The sequence below is a fragment of the Tamandua tetradactyla genome, chromosome 11 (genome assembly GCF_023851605.1).
Source record: "Tamandua tetradactyla isolate mTamTet1 chromosome 11, mTamTet1.pri, whole genome shotgun sequence".
NCBI classification, from domain to species: domain Eukaryota; kingdom Metazoa; phylum Chordata; class Mammalia; order Pilosa; family Myrmecophagidae; genus Tamandua; species Tamandua tetradactyla.
Window position 1 is genome coordinate 63,874,661 of NC_135337.1, and position 17,950 is coordinate 63,892,610.

Here is a 17,950-nt window from a genome sequence, read left to right on the forward strand (position 1 = left end):
CGAGCGGGTTCCCGTAGGTTCATTGGTAGGTAGGTCATGTTTCATTGGCTGAGCCTGCGTAGGAGTGAATCATCAGGCTGAAAACATGGGAGTTGCTTAAAAGTGCGCACTTTGTTTTGCACTTTCAGTCTAGCGAAATCTGAAGGCAGTCGTGGTGGAAACTGGTATGCGATGGATAATGCCAGGGAACATAGCATGCGGAGGAAATATTATATCAACGTCTGCCGGCCCCTGAATCCAGTGCCGGGCTGTGACCGATACGCTGCCGCTTGTGAGATGAAATATGACAAAGTTCAAGTGAGTCTGCCTGCTGCAGCTGGCCTGCATTTCCTTGGTGCGTGGTGCGTAGGTGGCGGTGGTTATTTTGGGGCTCCCAGATCCAGGATGGGCTGGCTGCTGGATGAAGTCCTTGGGTCAGCACGGGACCCACATGGTAAACTGATCTGCCTCCCGCAGATCCTTAGCGTGCTTGAATCATCGTTCAGGTTTAGCACCTCTCCCCCATCCCCCAAATAAATTCCTTATTGTTGGGGACCTTTGACTTTAACTGGGCAGAGGAGCCTCTTCATAATTTTGTCTACCCTGAATCCAGAAGTGTCTGTGAGTGATTCAACACACATCTCTAAAAATAGAGATTGGATTTTGGATTAATTAGGAAAAAAATTTTGACTTGGGAGCGCTGCTGTGGTGGAGCTAGATCCAAGCATTAGCCGCACTCTGGGTTGCTGAGCTGAACTTAATCAGATTGAATTCGGTGACTGCCAGGAGATTCGCATGTTCCTTGTGGTGGTTGTAGGTGGCGAAACCGTAAAGACATGCATGTGTTCTAGAAACCTGCTGCTTTCAAAACCACCTGCGGGGAATGCAGTTTTTCAGGCATGCGTTCCACGCTGTGCGGACAGCTGCTGAGAAGGAAGGTGGAGGGCGCGCTCTGCTGGTGGAGAGCCGTGCTCCCTGCTGTGAGCTGATGCCGTGGGTGTGATTTCTTCATCAGAGCTGTGACCTCCACCTGCGAGTAATGGAGGGCGTTGGACCCTGGCTGTCCAGAGGGGAATGTCTCACAGGATGCTCCTTTTTCCAGGATTCATTTTCCGAAATCGTCTCCATCAGTAACTTGGGCGTCGCCAGGACGGGTCCCAGGATCGAGGAGAGCGGCAGCCTCCTCCTGGAGTACACCAATGGTTCGGCCTGTAGGACGAGCGACGGGAAGCTCACCACCTATACCACGAGGCTGCATCTCATCTGCACCCGGGGCAGCCTGGTAAGGCGCGTGGGCTCGTCTGTGACCCAGCACTGCCTGCCTGAGCTGTCTCGCAACAGAAACGAATGAGTCTTGGGGTGGGTAGAGGAGTCACGCAGCTCAAGGTCAGCGTGACCTTGTTCACGGGAGCAGATGAGGAGCACCTCGTGGCTCTCATTTCTGAAGCTTCCTCCTAATCTTTTACTGCTGAAGTCAAGGCTTGAGTGTGTAACATGCAGCTGTGAAAGTGGTGTTCCACAGACTTGAGCTTTCTCTCTGCAGTGTGAGACCTCCATCCTACCCCTCTGTGGTTGGGGTTGGATACAGCTAGTTTGGGGAAGACAGCACCCTGGGAGCAGGCCTTGGGGGGTGGTTTGTCCAAGCCTCATGTATGAGCCTCATGGTCTCAGCTTCATGTATGAGGAAGCTGAGGCTTTGATGCATCTCAGGCCTGTGGGCAAACACTGACAGACAGAAGTATAGTAAGATGGGAAAACAGGAGTGAAAAATTAAGGCCAGAGAGGAGAAAAGGCGACTGAGGTTGCTTTTGGTCCTGAATTCCTTAGCCAGGGAAGGACAGAGTAGAAAACTCCAAATAAAAATAGCTTGAAGTACAATCTCAGTTACTTTCTTATCTGAAATTTTTTGCGGATATCAGGGTCATGTGCTTTGAATAGTTACCATAGTGTTAGATAAATCCATAGTGAAGATCCTAGAAGTCATGATAAGTATTTCAAACTCCACTTTTAAGAGTCTGTCATAGTTTCCTCTAGGTCCATTGAAGTAGCAGGATGTATTCGTTGTGCACTAACAGTTCAGTGGGCTCATTAAATCACTTAAATTCCAGAAATCTTGCAGATTCCCAGTTATGTGTGTTGTTTGTCAAGATACTGTTTTTTGCAAAGCATGATTAGAGTTCAGGAAGATCTCTGATGAGTGGAGGGCATTATTGGCACATAAGCACAGGGCCACATCATACCACACAGGTGTTAATGAGCGTGAAGTCATAAACCCTGAGCTCTGGATTCCCATCGGCTTCTTGGCCTTGGGAAGGAATTGCAGACTCTTGGATTCTACAGAAACATGCTCCGATAACCCACCAAGCCAAGCACTTCCTGGATTTAAGCCCACCCCTCCTTGGAGTCTCACCCATGGATGCCTCTTTCTCCTCTCTGGCTTCCTCTTGTCATCAGGATATTGGGTAGTTCCAGGAACTTCTCTTGGCTCCTTAGGTTTTCACCTCTTCTTTGACACTTTATTTTGACCATGTTTGTCTGTTTTCAGAGTAATTTCACTGACACTGTGTCTCTCAGTGCTTGGGCAGGGCCCAGAAAGTTCCTAGCATGAGCTCAGTAAATGCTCATGAGGTGAATAAAGTATGTCACATTTGTAGAGGTTTTGTATGTCACAGAACTTTCAAAGGTTAAAGCTCATTTTATTTTTCTTTCTTTATTAGAAAAAGTTGTGGGTCTACAGAGCATGCATTAAATACAGGATTCATGCATCAAAAACAGGATTCATGCATCAAATTCAGGATTCATACATCAAATACAGGATTCCCACACACCATCCACTACCGATGCCTTGCACGGGTGTGGAACATTTGTTACAATTGACAGCAGCACGTTTTTCTAGCTGTACTATTAATTGAAGTCCATCGTCTAACTTGATTGTCACAGCCACGTTGTGAGGAAGAATCGATGGGTGTATTTGTAGTTCACTCTCAGGGAAGGCAAGACCTAGTCCAGGAGGGGATTTACCAGGTGGAGGGCTCATCAGTGGGTGTGGGCTCCTGGGCCGAGGACCGAATGGGAGCCACGGTTTTATCATGTCCGTAACTTTGTGACCTGGTAGGTGTCCTAACTGCTCTGTGCCTCACGTTTTCTCACCTGTGGAACACAGATAATTGCAGAACCTGGTCCAAGGGCCCTTATGTAGGTTAACGGAGTGCAGCACTGCAGTGAGCTGCTATTGCACCGTAGCGGAGGTGTTGCATGTGTGGGCAGGCAGCACGGAGTGCTCTGGAAGAACTTTTTTGAAATCTACACGCACACATTACAAGTTAATAAGCTTGATGGATTTTCAGGAATTGAACACACCTCTATAAACAGAATCCAGATAAACCCAGATTTGCAGCCCCGGAAACTCTCCCTGTGCCCCCTCTGGTCACTTGCCCACCCCTGCCCCAGCACAATCACCACCAGGCTCTCCGGCACCGTAGACGAGGTTTGTCCGCTTTCTAATGTACCGAAATGAAATCATATGCTCTCTCACCTTGGCTGTCTGGCTTTCTGCATTCAATTTTTGTGGTGGAGCTTTTTTTTTTTTTTTTCTAAAAAGCAATTTTGTTGCGCTATAGTCACATATAATACAATCCATCCTAAGTGTACAGTCTGTGGTCTACAGTATCATCACATAGATGTGATCATCACCATGATCAATTTAGAACATTTTCATCACTTACTCCAAAAACAAACCATCCAACCCAAACATTCCGTACCCCTTGTCCCCCCACTTAGTACATTTTTTACTGTTGATGAAAGAATATTAAAATGTAACTGGTAACTCTAGCCCGTAAATGCAATTTTCCCCATATGTACGATGTACCTTTGTCCTTGTCCGTGAAAGGTCATTTTTGTATCTGTTCTGGTGATCGGTCATCTTCTACCACAGGGTTCACTGTGTCAGTCCCATGTGTTATCCTCTGGCTTTCCTTCTAGTGGCATACTTAGCTCTGAACCTTCCCTTTCACCCACAGACACCCCTGTAATTCAGTTCTGCTAATTACAGCCACCATAATGTGCTTCTGGATGGAGTGTTTTTTAAAAGCACCAACTTAGGGCCAAACCTTGGTTTGGAGCCGAATTAGATTGCTTACTTTTGGCACGGTCTCCAGTAAATTAATGTCCAAGAATAAGAGAGACTAATTCCTTCATAGGATAATGAGGACATTAAGTTAACCTGGTAACCTTAGTATTACGTGTCATTACGTGGTAACCTTAGTATTATGTGTATTAACCAACACATAGTAAACAGTAGATTTCAGCTGCTTTTGTGTATCAGGCTGATGTTTTGATTACATCTTGTGCCATGGCATTATATTGACCATCATCCTGAATTTGACTTTTCAGAATACCCATCCCATATTTTCTCTCAACTGGGAGTGCGTGGTCAGCTTCCTGTGGAACACAGAGGCTGCCTGCCCTGTCCAGATCACCACAGACGCGGACCAGGTACGTGTGCTCGGCCAGCACCAGACCCAGCTGTGCCCTGCCTGAGGGCACGACGGCACCCGGCTCTCAGCTGACCGCCTCCCCCAGTGTCTCCCATCTGTTACAGCATCGCCATGTGCCCTCTGTTTGTTTGCTAAATGCAACATACCAAAAATGGGTTGGCTTTTCCAACAGGGAGTTATTAGGTTACAGATTTACAATTCTAAGGCCATGGAACCTCTGAATTAAGGCATCAAGAGGAAAATACCTTCTCTCAGGAAAGGCAGATGGCACCCAGGGCCCTTGTCTCCTGGTTCTGGTTTCACATTGGCTCTCTTGGCCCCTGTGGGTCCTTCTGGCTTCCCCTGGGGCATTTTCTCTCTAAATTCTCTGGATTTTACTGCCTCTTATCCTCTCACAAAGGTCTCCAGTGAAGGATTAAAACCTACCTTGAATGGGCTGGGACACATCTCAATTGAAATCGCCTAATCAAAAGGTCCCCCCCCACAACAGGTCTGCAAACACAAATGTGGTCTTTTCTGGGTACATAACAGCTTTGGGCCAGCACACCGTCCGTCTTCCTCACAGCTCTCCTGCCCCACCCCTGCTCCAGCTGCCACCCCCCAACCTGTGAGAAGCAGTGCTTTCAAGTTCACTCCGAGCCTGCTCTCACGTCCTGCCTCTCCCTCCCACGGCCCTGTCGCAGTGGCATCCCCGGCAGAGTTCTTCCTCTGCGTGGTAGACGTGAGTGGTGCATGTGTCACTCTGATATTCAGAACATTTCGGTGGCTCCTGTCACCTAGAGGGTAAAGCTGTAAGTTAAGGTGACAGTCGAGGCTCTTGATCCGATTCCAGGCACATTTTCTGATGTCTTTTCTGCCTCCACCATATGAAGCTGCTCATGCCCCCTGAGTATGTGGGCCCCTCCACCTGTGGCCCCTGCTGCTTCCCACGCTCTGTGAGCCTTGGTAGCTGTTCCTTCCCCTGCTTGGGTCCTGGCCTGCAGATTGTTCCCTTGCTCCCCTGAGCTATCTTCTCTGACCTCCCGAGGGTAATTAGTTTTTCCCATAGCACTGTGCACATTCTCTTCTGCTAGCACTGGTTTCCTTCCCGCACACCCTGCCTCCTGACAGATCTCTGCTGGCTTGCAGCCTCTGGTTTACCCAACTGCAGTTCCCAGCACAGGGCTGGCTCGGCAGGCGCAGGGTGGGGGTGGGGTTGTAGGCTGTGGCTGTGCTCTCCATGGCCCTTGCTCCACTCCCTGTCTCTGGGGGACAGACAGCCCCAAGGGAAAGGCTAATTACATCTTCCAGAAGAGGAAGGAATAGTTGGTGAGTTAGCTGATTATTCTTCCCATCATGACCTTTGAGAGAGGAACTGACACCAAAAACTGGGTGTGAGATTTAAGCTTTGTGTGTGTGTGTGTTTTAAATTAATTCTGTTCTCTCATGATTCCTGCCTAATTTTCCCCTTAGAGGTTGGCAGTCCCTTTCTTGTTCAGGTAAACGCAGTAGCCATGGGCGCTGCCCTGTAGATTTCATCCCTGCGCTGACACCACATGCGTGGGGGCTGCATCAGCTGCACCGAGGGCATGGAAGGCGGCTCCGCGAAGGGTGCTCTGTGCTCGGACACCAGCACTCAGGGCCTGGGCACAGGTTCTCAATCCTTCTGTCTCACCAGAAAAAAACATTAACTTATAGAAGTTTTTAAGATAAATGAAGAAACAGCTTTGTGAACGCACATGTGCCGCTGTGGAGGGCTTGTGTTCACTGCGCACTTGTGGAGTTCGTTCGAGTGCACTTGTCCGTGTCTCCCTCCTGGTGTCTCGCAGGCCTGCTCTATCCGGGATCCCAACAGCGGATTTGTGTTCAATCTCAACCCACTCAATAGCTCGCAAGGACATATTGTCTCGGGCATCGGGAAGACGTTTGTGGTGAGTTACCGGAAGCATGCCCAGTTTGCTTTGAAGCGAGCGTAAGGGTGCCTTCCTGACCAGGAGCACTTACTCATCTTGTAAGTGCCCAGGGACGCTGATGGCTGTGGTCACTTAGGAGAGAAGAGAACTGTGCCTGAAGAAAATGAAATCAAGCCATCATCACCCTCCTGGTGCTGTTCAGGTGGGAGGGTTGCTTATATTCTGCAGAAAGCAGGTGACCCCTGCACTCTCGCTGGGTGTGGGGAGCAGTGTTCTCTTTATTAGCAGCTTCGGCATCCTTGGGGAGCTTGTAGAAGTGCATGTTCTTGGACCCCGCCCCAATCCACCGAGTCAGAAACTCGGGTGGGACCATCCCTCTGCGGTTCAGTGAACCCTCTCCACACTGTGGAAGTCCCTGTGTTCACTGTCTCTGCAGGGGTCTGGATGCCCCAGATGGGAGAGATATTCAGAGGTTGGGCAGCCAATTTAACCCGTGCCTGCAATGTGACATAGCAGCTCATATTTCTCTCCAGTCCGTGGAGACCAGACTTTGAAGGAAAATGGGACACTGATCAGATTTCTATCACCAAGGACTCCTAAACACAGCTCATGTGACTGAAAACTTTTGTGTGGGGTTTAGTCCGCATTGGCCATTTCTTTAGTAGAAAACTTTGGCCTTTAAGACTAACACTTGTTTTATATACTTTGTCCATTAACACTTAACAGATACAGGGAAGCCTTTCCTTCATATTTGCTGCAAAGATATGGAATGGAATGGAATGATATCATTGATAGTGTCTTCAAGAAATATAGGGGCATCACATTATATTTACCTTTGTTTTTTTTTTACATGGGCAGGCACTGGGGACTGAACCCAGGTCTCCAGCACAGCAGGCGATTACTCTGCCACAGAGCCACCGTTACCTGCCCTAAGTTATATTTACTTTTAATTAATAGGATGTCTATAATATAATTAAAAGCATTGTAAAATTATGGCTTACATATATCCCTTCTTTTATATATGGTGCCTTGCTATATACACAAGATACCTTACACATTTATCATTCATTTTAATTTACAGGCCTGAACAAAGAAAGCCATATTTACTGAACCTTAGAGCGATTACAGATATTTCTAGTTGGCCCCTGTGGTTTTTGCTTTATGTACTAGCTTTAGGACTTAATTGCCAGAACATGGCTAGTTGGTAAACTGAATAATAAATAGCAGATTTTTAAGTGAGCGAGGATTTGAGTTGCTGTGGATTTCGCTTGTGGTGAATTCTGCAGCCTCAATGAGTTTGTGTTGGTTCTGACCTGCAGTTTAATATCTGTGGAACAATGTCTGTCTGTGGGACCTTTGATGGAAAACCAGCTTCCGGCTGTGAGGCAGAGACCCATATAGAAGATCTCAAGAATCTAAAGCCAGAACGGCCAGTTGGACTTGAGAAAAGCCTTCAGCTGTCCACGGAGGGCTTTATAACTCTCACCTACAGAGGACCTCATTCCCCTACCAAGGGTGAGCTCAAAGCCATGCTTCTTTAGCAGCCAGAAAGTGTCCTGGGGAGTCTCTGCATAGCATATATTTGGCTTTTTTGCCTTCTCAAAGGGTCTCCTCACCACCAGCCATCTGAGTTGCATATGCTCACTCTTACTTTTTGTGTTTTGACCACGTAAAGGTCCTTTCAAATGTCATTCTTTAACTCTAGGGAAATTGCATCACATTGCTGGTTCCCATTTTTGCTCTCCTCTTACCTTCCCTCCTCCATGCATTCTTGCAGTTTAGTTGTTTCTCTGACTCAGGATGTTCTCCCTTGGCCTTTTATCTCCTTTCTTTTATATATTGAAGAAATGATGAGTGACGGCAGTAAAAGTTATTTTTGTTTTTTGTAAATTTCCTTCTTTCCTCAAATCTTCCACTCAATCTTTATTGTATCTTTTTTGTAAACAATTTTGTATGTATACTTCTTGCATGTATGCAGTTGTTTCTGTATATGTTGTGCATATACAGTGCTGCTGTGTCATACAGCAGAAACATAGTTGCCATTTTCTGTATCCTAAAGTGCAAGGTCAAGTGCAAGCCCTATCTGCTGAGGGTGCAGTGTAATAGCTGCCCCATGTTCAGAGCTTCCCATGTGCTGTATGTGCGCTATCTGGTTGATTTTCACACGAAGCCTCAGAGACATAGATCCCTCTTTAGAGCTCATGCCTTCCTGCTCGGCTGCTCCTCGGTTTTGCAGGTGAGGTAGTGAAGGCACAGAAAGTCGTTGTGCCTGGTGATAGAAAGCTCTTTAGTTGGCAGAGCCACGGTTAAGGTCTGGGGCTCTTGTTTTCTAGTCCTGGCTCTGCCAGTGAATGCTTTTTCTCTTTTGCAGATAAGGAAACTGCAGACCAGAGAGATTCAGTAACTTTGCCTAGGGTCACTCCTGGTAGGCAGCAAATCTGGAAATTGAATCCACGTTACATAACTTTACAGCCTATACTCCTTCCACTGTGTCGTGGTGAAGCCACAAGAGGCGGTTGTGTGATGTGGTTGCCCAAAATACTCAACACTTGTGTTGACCTGTTCATGGAGGCTTAGCGTCTGAAACAGAGGGGGTGATGGTTCTGCTGTCCTGGGTTTGTTAGACCAAACCCTACAGGCATCTGTTAATTTTGTGCATCATGCCTCAAGCTAACGGCTAATGAAAATTTTGTAGGACATCAGTGGGAGAACTAGAGGTGGTAAGGGATAATTTTAAGGATTCCTTTGAGGACAGAAAGCACAGGTCCAGGTGCTGCCAGAACTTTGAAGGGCTGCTGTTTAGAAAAGGAATTAGAGTTTTCTGTGTTGGATTTGGACCAAAGGGTGGTAATTTTAGTTCATTAAAGAAGAACATTTTAGGTGAGCTGATTAAAGATGGATGTGTTGGTTGCCTTTGGAGGAAATGTGCAGCTGCCTGTAAGCAGAGATGGAGGAGAGAGGGGGTGAGACTGCTGGTTCCTTTTCACCCCCTGTGATTATAGTGCACGTTCATTACATCTTAAAGAACTTTATAAGCATATTGTCTTCTTTTAGTGAGTACTGATGCAGAGGAGCTTCCTTAGCTGAGCTCTGATTTAGTCCTTTCTTCTGATAGTACTGACAATTGGATGCCAAAGCCAAGGGGAGAAGTAGTCCGGAAGGGAACTCTGACATGGGAACGTTCCTGATCGGTGTTGGTCAGGGTGGAGATGGGGTGGTGATAATCCTTTTGGATGGAAAGCTTTTAAAACTCATGGTCATACTGTTTAACCTCAGTATCCAAAAGGTGACTTGCTTCATTTTTTTTTTTCCCAAATAGTTCTTTTGCTTTCCACTTTCAAAGCACTGCATTGCAAAAAAATGGGTTAGTCTTTATATATGATTTCTTTTTCTTGCTCTAACTTGGAAAATCATCCTCTCTTGCAGGGTTACTAATGGGGGCATGTGGTTAACCACAGTTGGCATTTATTGGCTGCTGGGTTTGAATTTAGATGCAAGCACTTATAGTGGTGCTTCCCAGGCTCCTTACTTCACTTCTCTTTGCTTCAGTCTCCTCATACAGAAATTGGGAATACAAAAATATGTAGCATGGCACTGTGCTAATGTACGTGTTTTGTGTTTTCCTCAATGACAAGAGTAGGTATGAGGCATACCTGCCATCCCCATCTCCTAGATATGGAGGCAGAGCCCCTGGGCTGCGTGCTCGGTAGCCAGGATGTAGTGCGCTGGAAGTTAATGTCCCACCACTGAACCCCGAGCCTTCCCTGCCCCCTCCGGGGCGTGCTGTACCCCCATCTACGGTGGGCGGAGCTGGGAGCAGAGACTGCTTGCTTCCTGCCTGGTGCCGTTCCAGGCCGTGGGCGCCCACCTGAGATGGCTGTGTTGTTGGAAGGCGCGCCTCCTAAGCTGCCAGCCACCGCGGACTTTACCAGTGAAGTCGTTAACTGTAATTGGACTGTAATGAGTGGTTTTAGGGACTGCCCGCGTCTCTCGTCCCCCTGTTCCTTATATGCAGTAACTTTATATGTTTTTCTCCTTTTGGGGTAATTAATTTGCTGTATAAATCAGTTGCCTCTTTCACTCTGCGCCCCTGGGGGCCTCCCCTGAGCGGCTAGGGCTGGGTCCGACCTGCTGCCCACCCTCCCCGCCTGGGCTTTAGGAGCCACCTCGGTGTTGGCGACCCCCAAATGCCCACTCCAGCTGTTCTCTAGACTCCAGACTTGTAAATCTCACACCCCACCTTGGACGCTCATAAAACATCTCGGGCCCAATACCCCAAACCAAAATCCTACCCTCTGCCCGCCAGCCCCGAGCTGCTTCCCTGCTCTGCCCACCTTGGGCCAGGGCTCACTTGGCTTCTGGTGCTCCTGCTCCACAGACACTGGCCATCAGGGACTGTCCAGCTCCCAGTCGGCCACTGCAGCCACCGCCTCCCACCTTCTGGCCTCCCCTTGCTCACCCCCTCCAGCCCCAGATTCTCCCAATTCAACAGGCAGCCAGAGCCACGGTATTGGGGCTGCTGGACGCTGCCGCCCCCAGTTCAGAACCCTCCTGTGGCCCTGCGTCGCCCTGGAGCAGGTGCCTGGACACTCAGGGGCCCACACCCCTGCACTCCTTGCCTGAATGGCCTGGGCATACCGCCAACCCCAGCCCCCCGAGCCTCCGTGCCTGCTGTTCCCTGCGGTGGGCATGGGTCCTGTCCCCTCCTCAGGTGTTGGCTCATGCCGCCCTCTCACACGGCCCCCTGCCGTCCTCATCCCCTTCCTTCTTGGTTTTCCCTTATTGCCCTCACCCCGCAGGTCCCAGCCAGGAGGGCAGGGGTTCTTCTGTTTTCCCCGCTGCCAGACGACACTTGGCTGAGTGACCCCACACACGAAGGTCTCCCTCATTTCCAGCGTGAAGGTGGGCGGGCTGACGCGGGATTGGGGTACTCTCTGGGGTAGCAAGTGCCCAGATGGATTAAGCCCTCCTGACGGGGCACCGTGGCAGGAGCTGGGCCACTGGCAGTTCCAAGCAGGTGCCCCGAGAGGGGGCTCGGCCCCGCATGTTGCCTGAGAGGACAGCTGCGGGGCCCTGTCTCCCGGCAGCAGAGCTTTCCTGCCGCGGCACTGTGCGCAGTTGCATTCCTGATTGTTCCTTGAAATCCAACCTTCTTGCTCCACAGGCACCTCTGATGCTTTTATCATTCGCTTTGTTTGCAATGATGCTCTCTACCCGGGGATACCCAGATTCCTGCATCAGGACATCGACAGCCGGCTTGGAATCAGGGACACCTTCTTTGAGTTTGAAACCGCTTTGGCCTGTGTGCCTTCTCCAGTGGATTGCCACGTCACTGGTAAGGGGCCATACTGGGAACCGGGCATGGGTCATGTGTGTGTGCTGTGTGTATGTAGAGTGCATATGTATTTATATGCATATGTGTGGTGTGTGTGTTTGTGGTGTGTGTATTGTGTGTTACACATATATATGGTGTGTATGCTGTGCAGTATGTGTGTGTGCTCTGTATACTGTGTGTATGTGATGTGTGTGTATTTGTATGTGTATGCATGGTATTGCTGTGTGTGTGCTTGTGGGATGTGTGGTCTTTGTTGCACACTGTATGTGTATATGTTGTGTGTGTTGCATGGTGTGTGTATGCGCTCTGTGTGGTATGTGTTTATGTGGTATGTGAGTATTTGTATGTGTATTTGTGTGTGTTTGTGGGATGTGTGGTATGTATTGTATGATGAGTGTATGCTCTGTGTGGTGTGTGTATATGGTGTGTGTATTTGTATGTGTGTTGTGTATTGCATGTGTAAATGGTGTGTGTGCTGTGTGTGTGTGTGACGTGTGTGTTCTGTAGGCAGCATGATGTTCCTGTCGCCTGATTTCTTCGAATGAGGTTTAGGGGTGTCATCTTTCTTTTGAAGAGAATCAGGATATAGAACCAAAGGTCTGAAACTATGTTTTGGCATCAGTTGCTATTTGAGAACAGAGTAAAAAACTCAGGAGAGAAAAATCACACATACCCTGGCGGAGCTTCTTACATGAGAAAGGAAACTAGTGCGTGCTCCGTAAGCTGTCACCCAGAAGCTCCACAGCGAGCCTCTTCTCGGCATGTTGTCCTTGCCGTGCCCACATGGGTGCTGTCTTCTGTGAAGGCATCATTTAGGTGGACAGCAGCGGGACATGGATTTCTGCGGGATGAGCCCCGGGCCTCTGTGGCGTCCTTACTTCCCGCACACCTGGGTGCCAGTTTACACATCATCAGCCCTTACCCGGCCTGGTGCCCCAGAGCCGACAGGAAAGCAGGGTTTCCAGCGGGCTTCCCTTGCTTTTCAGACCTTGCTGGAAATGAGTATGACCTAAGTGCCCTAAGCAGAGTTACCAAGCCCTGGACCGCCGTTGACACCTCAGCTGATGGGAGAAAGAGAACTTTCTATTTGAGTGTTTGCAATCCTCTCCCTTACATTCCTGGCTGCCATGGTGAGTTCAGTTTGATCTCTCAGTTTGTCTGCATTGCAGATGCCTTCGACCAGGGGCTGGCTCCCTTCTCTCCCCACCCCCCACCCCAAAACGGATCCTCCTGTTCTTCCAGGCCTTGCGTCTGGGTCCTGTTTAATCACTGAAGACGGTAGCTTGAACCTGGGTGTGGTCCAGGTTAGCCCTCAAGCTGCAGCCAATGGGTCCCTGAGCATCGTGTATGTCAATGGTGACAAGTGTGGGAACCAGTGGTTCTCCACCAGGATCACGTTGGAGTGTGCGCAGACCACGGTAGGCGTTGTGGTGCCCGTGTTGCCGTCGGCCACGTCCTTTCCCTTCCGTTGCCCTCGTGTAAAGCTGGTCTGCCTGTGCAGGGGTTTGGGGCTGTGGATATGGCTTGACCAGCACATACTGTTTCCCCCCAGGCTTTAGGGATTTAATAACAGCTGGTCATTTTTGCTCATGGAGGCTAAACATTGGGTATTATTAGAGACTATCTTTTGACTGGTTTTTTTTCTTTTTTTTTAATAAATGAGAGCAAATATAGAAAAAGCTCTTGGCTTATGTTCTAGGGATCACCAATGTTTCAGCTTCTGGATGGTTGTGAGTATGTGTTTCTGTGGAGAACAGTGGAAGCCTGCCCGATTGTCAGAGTGGAAGGTAAGTGTTGTGCATGCACCAAGTAGCAGAAACTCTGCGCATGAAACCTGGTGACAGCGCGCTCTGCAGCCTTGGCAGTCACTAGTGGACTGACCATGCTTACGCTTTTGGTTTTTTTTTTTAAACTCCACTGTAACGTTCATTTTTTCCAGCAAAATTTTCCTCATGTCCCTGTATAGGTTTTCCACATTTGAAAACAGAGAGGTGGGCTTTTGTTGTTTCTGATTATGCAGATCTTAATCAGAGTCTAACCTAGGCTTTTCTTTTCATCCTGTGACCTAGGCTTTTCTAGAAAGCTGTTTTGTCAAGTCAGGCAATTTGTATTATATATAAATAAAATGGTGTGGAAATAGTTGTTAATGCCTACTGTAAGTAATTGATGTGGAAATAATTGTTAATGCCTACTGTAAGTTATTTTAAGCCAGTCCTTACTTGAATAAAAATTGTAAAACTTCTTTCTTGAACATGTGAGCATTTGCAGTTGTCTGTAACTTCTTGTTTATTCCTGAAGGAGATAACTGTGAAGTGAAGGATCCGAGGCATGGCAACTTATATGACCTAAAGCCTCTTGCTGTGAATGACACCGTCGTGAGTGCTGGGGAATACACCTATTACTTCCGCGTCTGTGGAAAGCTCTCCTCAGATGTCTGTCCAACTGTTGATAGGTCCAAAATGGTCTCGTCATGTCAGGAGAAACGGGCACCCCAGAGTTTTCAAAAAGTGGCAGGTACCAAAGTTTGTTCTTCTGCTTTTGGTGCAAAAGAATGGAATTATGTATTTAAGATATTATGCTAAAAGATAGTCTCTTTCTTACATGGGAAGGACTGCTGTATTCTGGTGAAACAATGTCCTAGTGACATCTCTGTTTTCGCTTGACTCCCTTAATCAGAATACAGACTGCAGATTGTTATTAGGGTGTGTTATTTTATTTTTATTTAGCAATACCTGCAACTGACTGTGGGATCCCATTTCTTTCCTTTATTACTTTAGGACACACTGGACTATATTCAATAATGACTGTTCTGAAATAGTCCTATTTAGAAACAAATCATAGAGGACACATCTAATTCAGGGTCTGGCTGTAAAACCATGTGCAGGCTGTGCATTGTTAATTTTGTCTAAGCATCTGAGCAAGTGATAATGAGTTTAAAACCTTCTAAAAGTGAAGTACCCGACACGGTAAGTATGTGAGGGTAACTTAGTGCCATTATCGTTGCAAACCAGGAGAGGCGTGGCTTGTCTCCATGGTTAGTCTGTGCAGCCTGGGGAGAGAGCAGGGCTGGTTTTATTCGTCCTACGGTGTAGCATGACAGTGAGCTGGTGGCACAGCGCGGGTAGACCAGGGACATGTAGTCCTTGAAACATCTCTTCCAGGTGCACAACTCAAGTGTCTGCTGCCTTGGGCCTGGCAGCGTGGGGTCATCTTGTACCCAACCATGTTTAATTGGCTTGCTGTTTCTTGAGCAGGTCTCCTTACTCAGAAGCTGACTTATGAAAACGGATTGTTAAAAATTAACTACACCGGAGGAGACACCTGCCATAAGGTGTACCAGCGCTCCACCACCATCTTGTTCTACTGCGACCGCAGCACTCAGAAGGTCAGCATGTGCCCGGGCCCCTGGGGAAGTCCACCTGGAGGGGAGGTGTTTCACACTCACTCGTGCTGGTACCGACTTTATAAAATGAGTCTACTCTTAGATCTTATGAAATCTCCTCATGTGTCGTCCCAGGTTAACTTAGTTAACGTGCTTTGTGGGAAGTATGTTGAATAATTGATCAACTAGTGTACATTTTTTTAAAGATTTTTTTTTATGAGAACAGGTGTAGGTTTGCAGAAACACCATGTAGGAAGTACAGAGTTCCCACACATATACCCTCTCCCACACACATTTTTACCTATTATTAACCCTTTGCATTAGTGTGGCACCTTTGTTCCAATTCACAAAACAATGTTGTTATAATCGTGCTGTTCACTTCAGTGCGTGTTGGTTACATTGTGTTGTAACTTCTAACTTGTCTAGAGTTTAATGAACCCAGCCTTCCCTTGCAATCTTCATGCTTAACACTCAGAGCGTAAGTAACTGAAGTTTTGCTTTCCCTCCCATATTGACATACGTTATGTCTTAATTTTTGCAGCCAGTGTTTCTGAAGGAGACTTCAGATTGTTCCTACTTATTTGAATGGCGAACCCAGTATGCCTGCCCGCCTTTTGATCTGACCGAATGTTCATTCAAGTAAGTTGAGTTATACATCAACTCTGTTGGACAATCAGATTAACTTAATGTGATTTTGCTTCAATAGTTAGTGGTCTGGGTGATGAAGGATTATGGTAGTCTGTTAACTTCTCTAGGCTTTGGCTCCCTCAAAATTAAGATGAGAGGCTGGATTAGGTTCAATCCCAAATCCTTCACATCCTTGGAATTCTATGACTGTTTTGCATTAAGATGCATATGGGGAAATAATTGGAGCTGAAGCAGAAAATTTAAACCTTATATACTTCACAAATTAAATGCAGCCACAGTGAGCCTGGAGCTTGCCTGCTTCTTTGATGTGCTGCTCAGCTTGGCTCTGGGGTACAAAGCTGAGGAAGGCTTCTGCCTTTGTGCCATCACATTGTGGCCGGGGCCTGGTAGGCGTGCATGGCACATCGGGGGCATGGGGAGGGGGCCAGAGAGCCCCATGGATGCGGCGCCGCTAGACCCCAGGTTCCTGCGTGCGCTCATGGTTTCCTTTGCTCCCCATTTGGTACCCGTGCCAAAAACCTCTCCTGGGACTGGGTAAGGGTGCAGCTCTGGCTTCAAGATGAGGCCTGCATCTAGTGTTAATTCCACCAGACATTATGATTCAGAATCAGGATCTTAGACAAAATACGCTAGTCATTATTTATTCTACTATTAGATGGGCATTAGGTGACTTCCTGATTTGGGCCATTGCAAAAAGAACCATGGTGAACGTTCTTGTACTTGTTTTTTGGCACTGGGTGGAGACCTAGGAAGGAAGCTCTTGGGTTGGAGGGTCTGCACATTTTCTGCTGAGGCAGGTTGTGCCAGTCTTCCACAGTCCATGTCCTACTTCTCCGTCCCCCCTGCACTGTGTGCTGCCCTCCCCCCAATACTGCTGTCTCCGTCGTCTTCACTCCAGTGCTGTGGAGTTCGTGAGCTTTACAAAAGTATTTATGTAAGCCTTACCAGGTAGGGGAGGAAGAGCAGCGTGGCCTAGTTTTCGTATCATCTGAGACTTTAATGGTCCAAATCTGGTCTCCTGTTAGTCCACACCCCACACAGCATCTGTTCTTCTTAACAGTGTCCATCCTTTCTCTTAGGTCCATAATAGAGACCTCCAGTTACACAGTCCATGTCTGAAGTTCTTGAGGGCCTAGTCCTGCAAACACTTGGGGCTCCCATGGATCCCTGCATCCACTCATGAAAGGAACTCTCTTCTTTGCTCCTTTCTCTCTCACTTCTCATCTCTGACCTACTTACCTTCAGATACAACTAGAATTCGATACCTCGGGACCAGTGCTCCACCTGGTTTCTGCTCTCCTCCCATGTCCTCTCTATTAGTCTCCCTGCTTCTGTCCTGGGCACACACTAGACTGTCCAGTCCGGCAAGTACTTAGAGAGGTCCCATTAATGTGTAAGTCAGATCATGCCATATTTTGGTGGAAACCTTTAGTGCAATGATTCTCCAGTCTCATTCAGAACTAACACCTAAAAGCTCTTCCCGTGTACCAAGACCCTACATGATGTGCCCGCATATTCTCTACCTATGACTGCATCTCCTGCTTCCTGGGCCTTTTGTGTTTACTCAGATCCAGCCACACTGGGTTCCCGGCTTTCCTCAAACACACCAGGCCCGTTGGTGCCTCAGGCCCTTTGCACTTGCACTTCTGCCTGCCTTTAGTGTTTTTTATCAGGTGTCTGATGGGTGGGCTGCTCCACTTCTTCCAGAACTTTCTTCTGAGGTCACCTTCTTAGTAAGACCTTCTCTGGTGACCACTCTAGCTAAAATCTCAACTCCCTCTCCCCAAACCTCTGCAGCTTATGTCCTTCTCTCCTGCCTCTTTTTCTCTCCAACTCTTCCTGCCGTCTAATATGATATACATTTGTTCAACTTTTTAACGGTCTTTTTCTTTCACTAATAATTTCTGTAAACTTCATAAGGAAGGTGATTTATTTCTCTCCTGTTGAATCAATCATCTCCAGCCCAGCATGCGGTTTTCTGAATGGCTTTTGTTACCCTCTGATACTAAGGCCTCCTAAAGAAGTGGTGTAAGCAGCTGTTCATCGCTGTGCACCTTAGGCCTGGAGCTTCTGGGGATAGGAGCTATTCATGTTGTGCCTGGTGCTTGATTGGTTCTCAGTAAGTCTCTCTGTTTGGGAATTGTGTAGTGAGCACAGCTGTAGTCTGAGCAGCCCATTCCCATTTCCATGACCATTGGTGGGCCTTAGATTCCACAGC

At 47.8% G+C, this 17,950-nt stretch overlaps 1 protein-coding gene across 2 annotated transcripts in view; it reads left to right on the plus strand.

The window, feature by feature from the left end:
- IGF2R (insulin like growth factor 2 receptor) overlaps positions 1–17,950 on the plus strand; it is a 109,172-nt gene that overhangs the window by 64,719 nt on the left and 26,503 nt on the right. For both annotated transcript variants that reach the window (XM_077120771.1, XM_077120772.1), the window contains 12 exons: positions 129–297; positions 1,082–1,261; positions 4,372–4,473; positions 6,284–6,385; positions 7,687–7,882; positions 11,532–11,702; positions 12,689–12,832; positions 12,945–13,120; positions 13,402–13,489; positions 14,001–14,216; positions 14,957–15,087; positions 15,626–15,723. In XM_077120771.1, the coding sequence (XP_076976886.1) occupies positions 129–297; positions 1,082–1,261; positions 4,372–4,473; positions 6,284–6,385; positions 7,687–7,882; positions 11,532–11,702; positions 12,689–12,832; positions 12,945–13,120; positions 13,402–13,489; positions 14,001–14,216; positions 14,957–15,087; positions 15,626–15,723 (1,773 nt within the window). The remainder of the gene's footprint in view (positions 1–128; positions 298–1,081; positions 1,262–4,371; positions 4,474–6,283; positions 6,386–7,686; positions 7,883–11,531; positions 11,703–12,688; positions 12,833–12,944; positions 13,121–13,401; positions 13,490–14,000; positions 14,217–14,956; positions 15,088–15,625; positions 15,724–17,950) is intronic.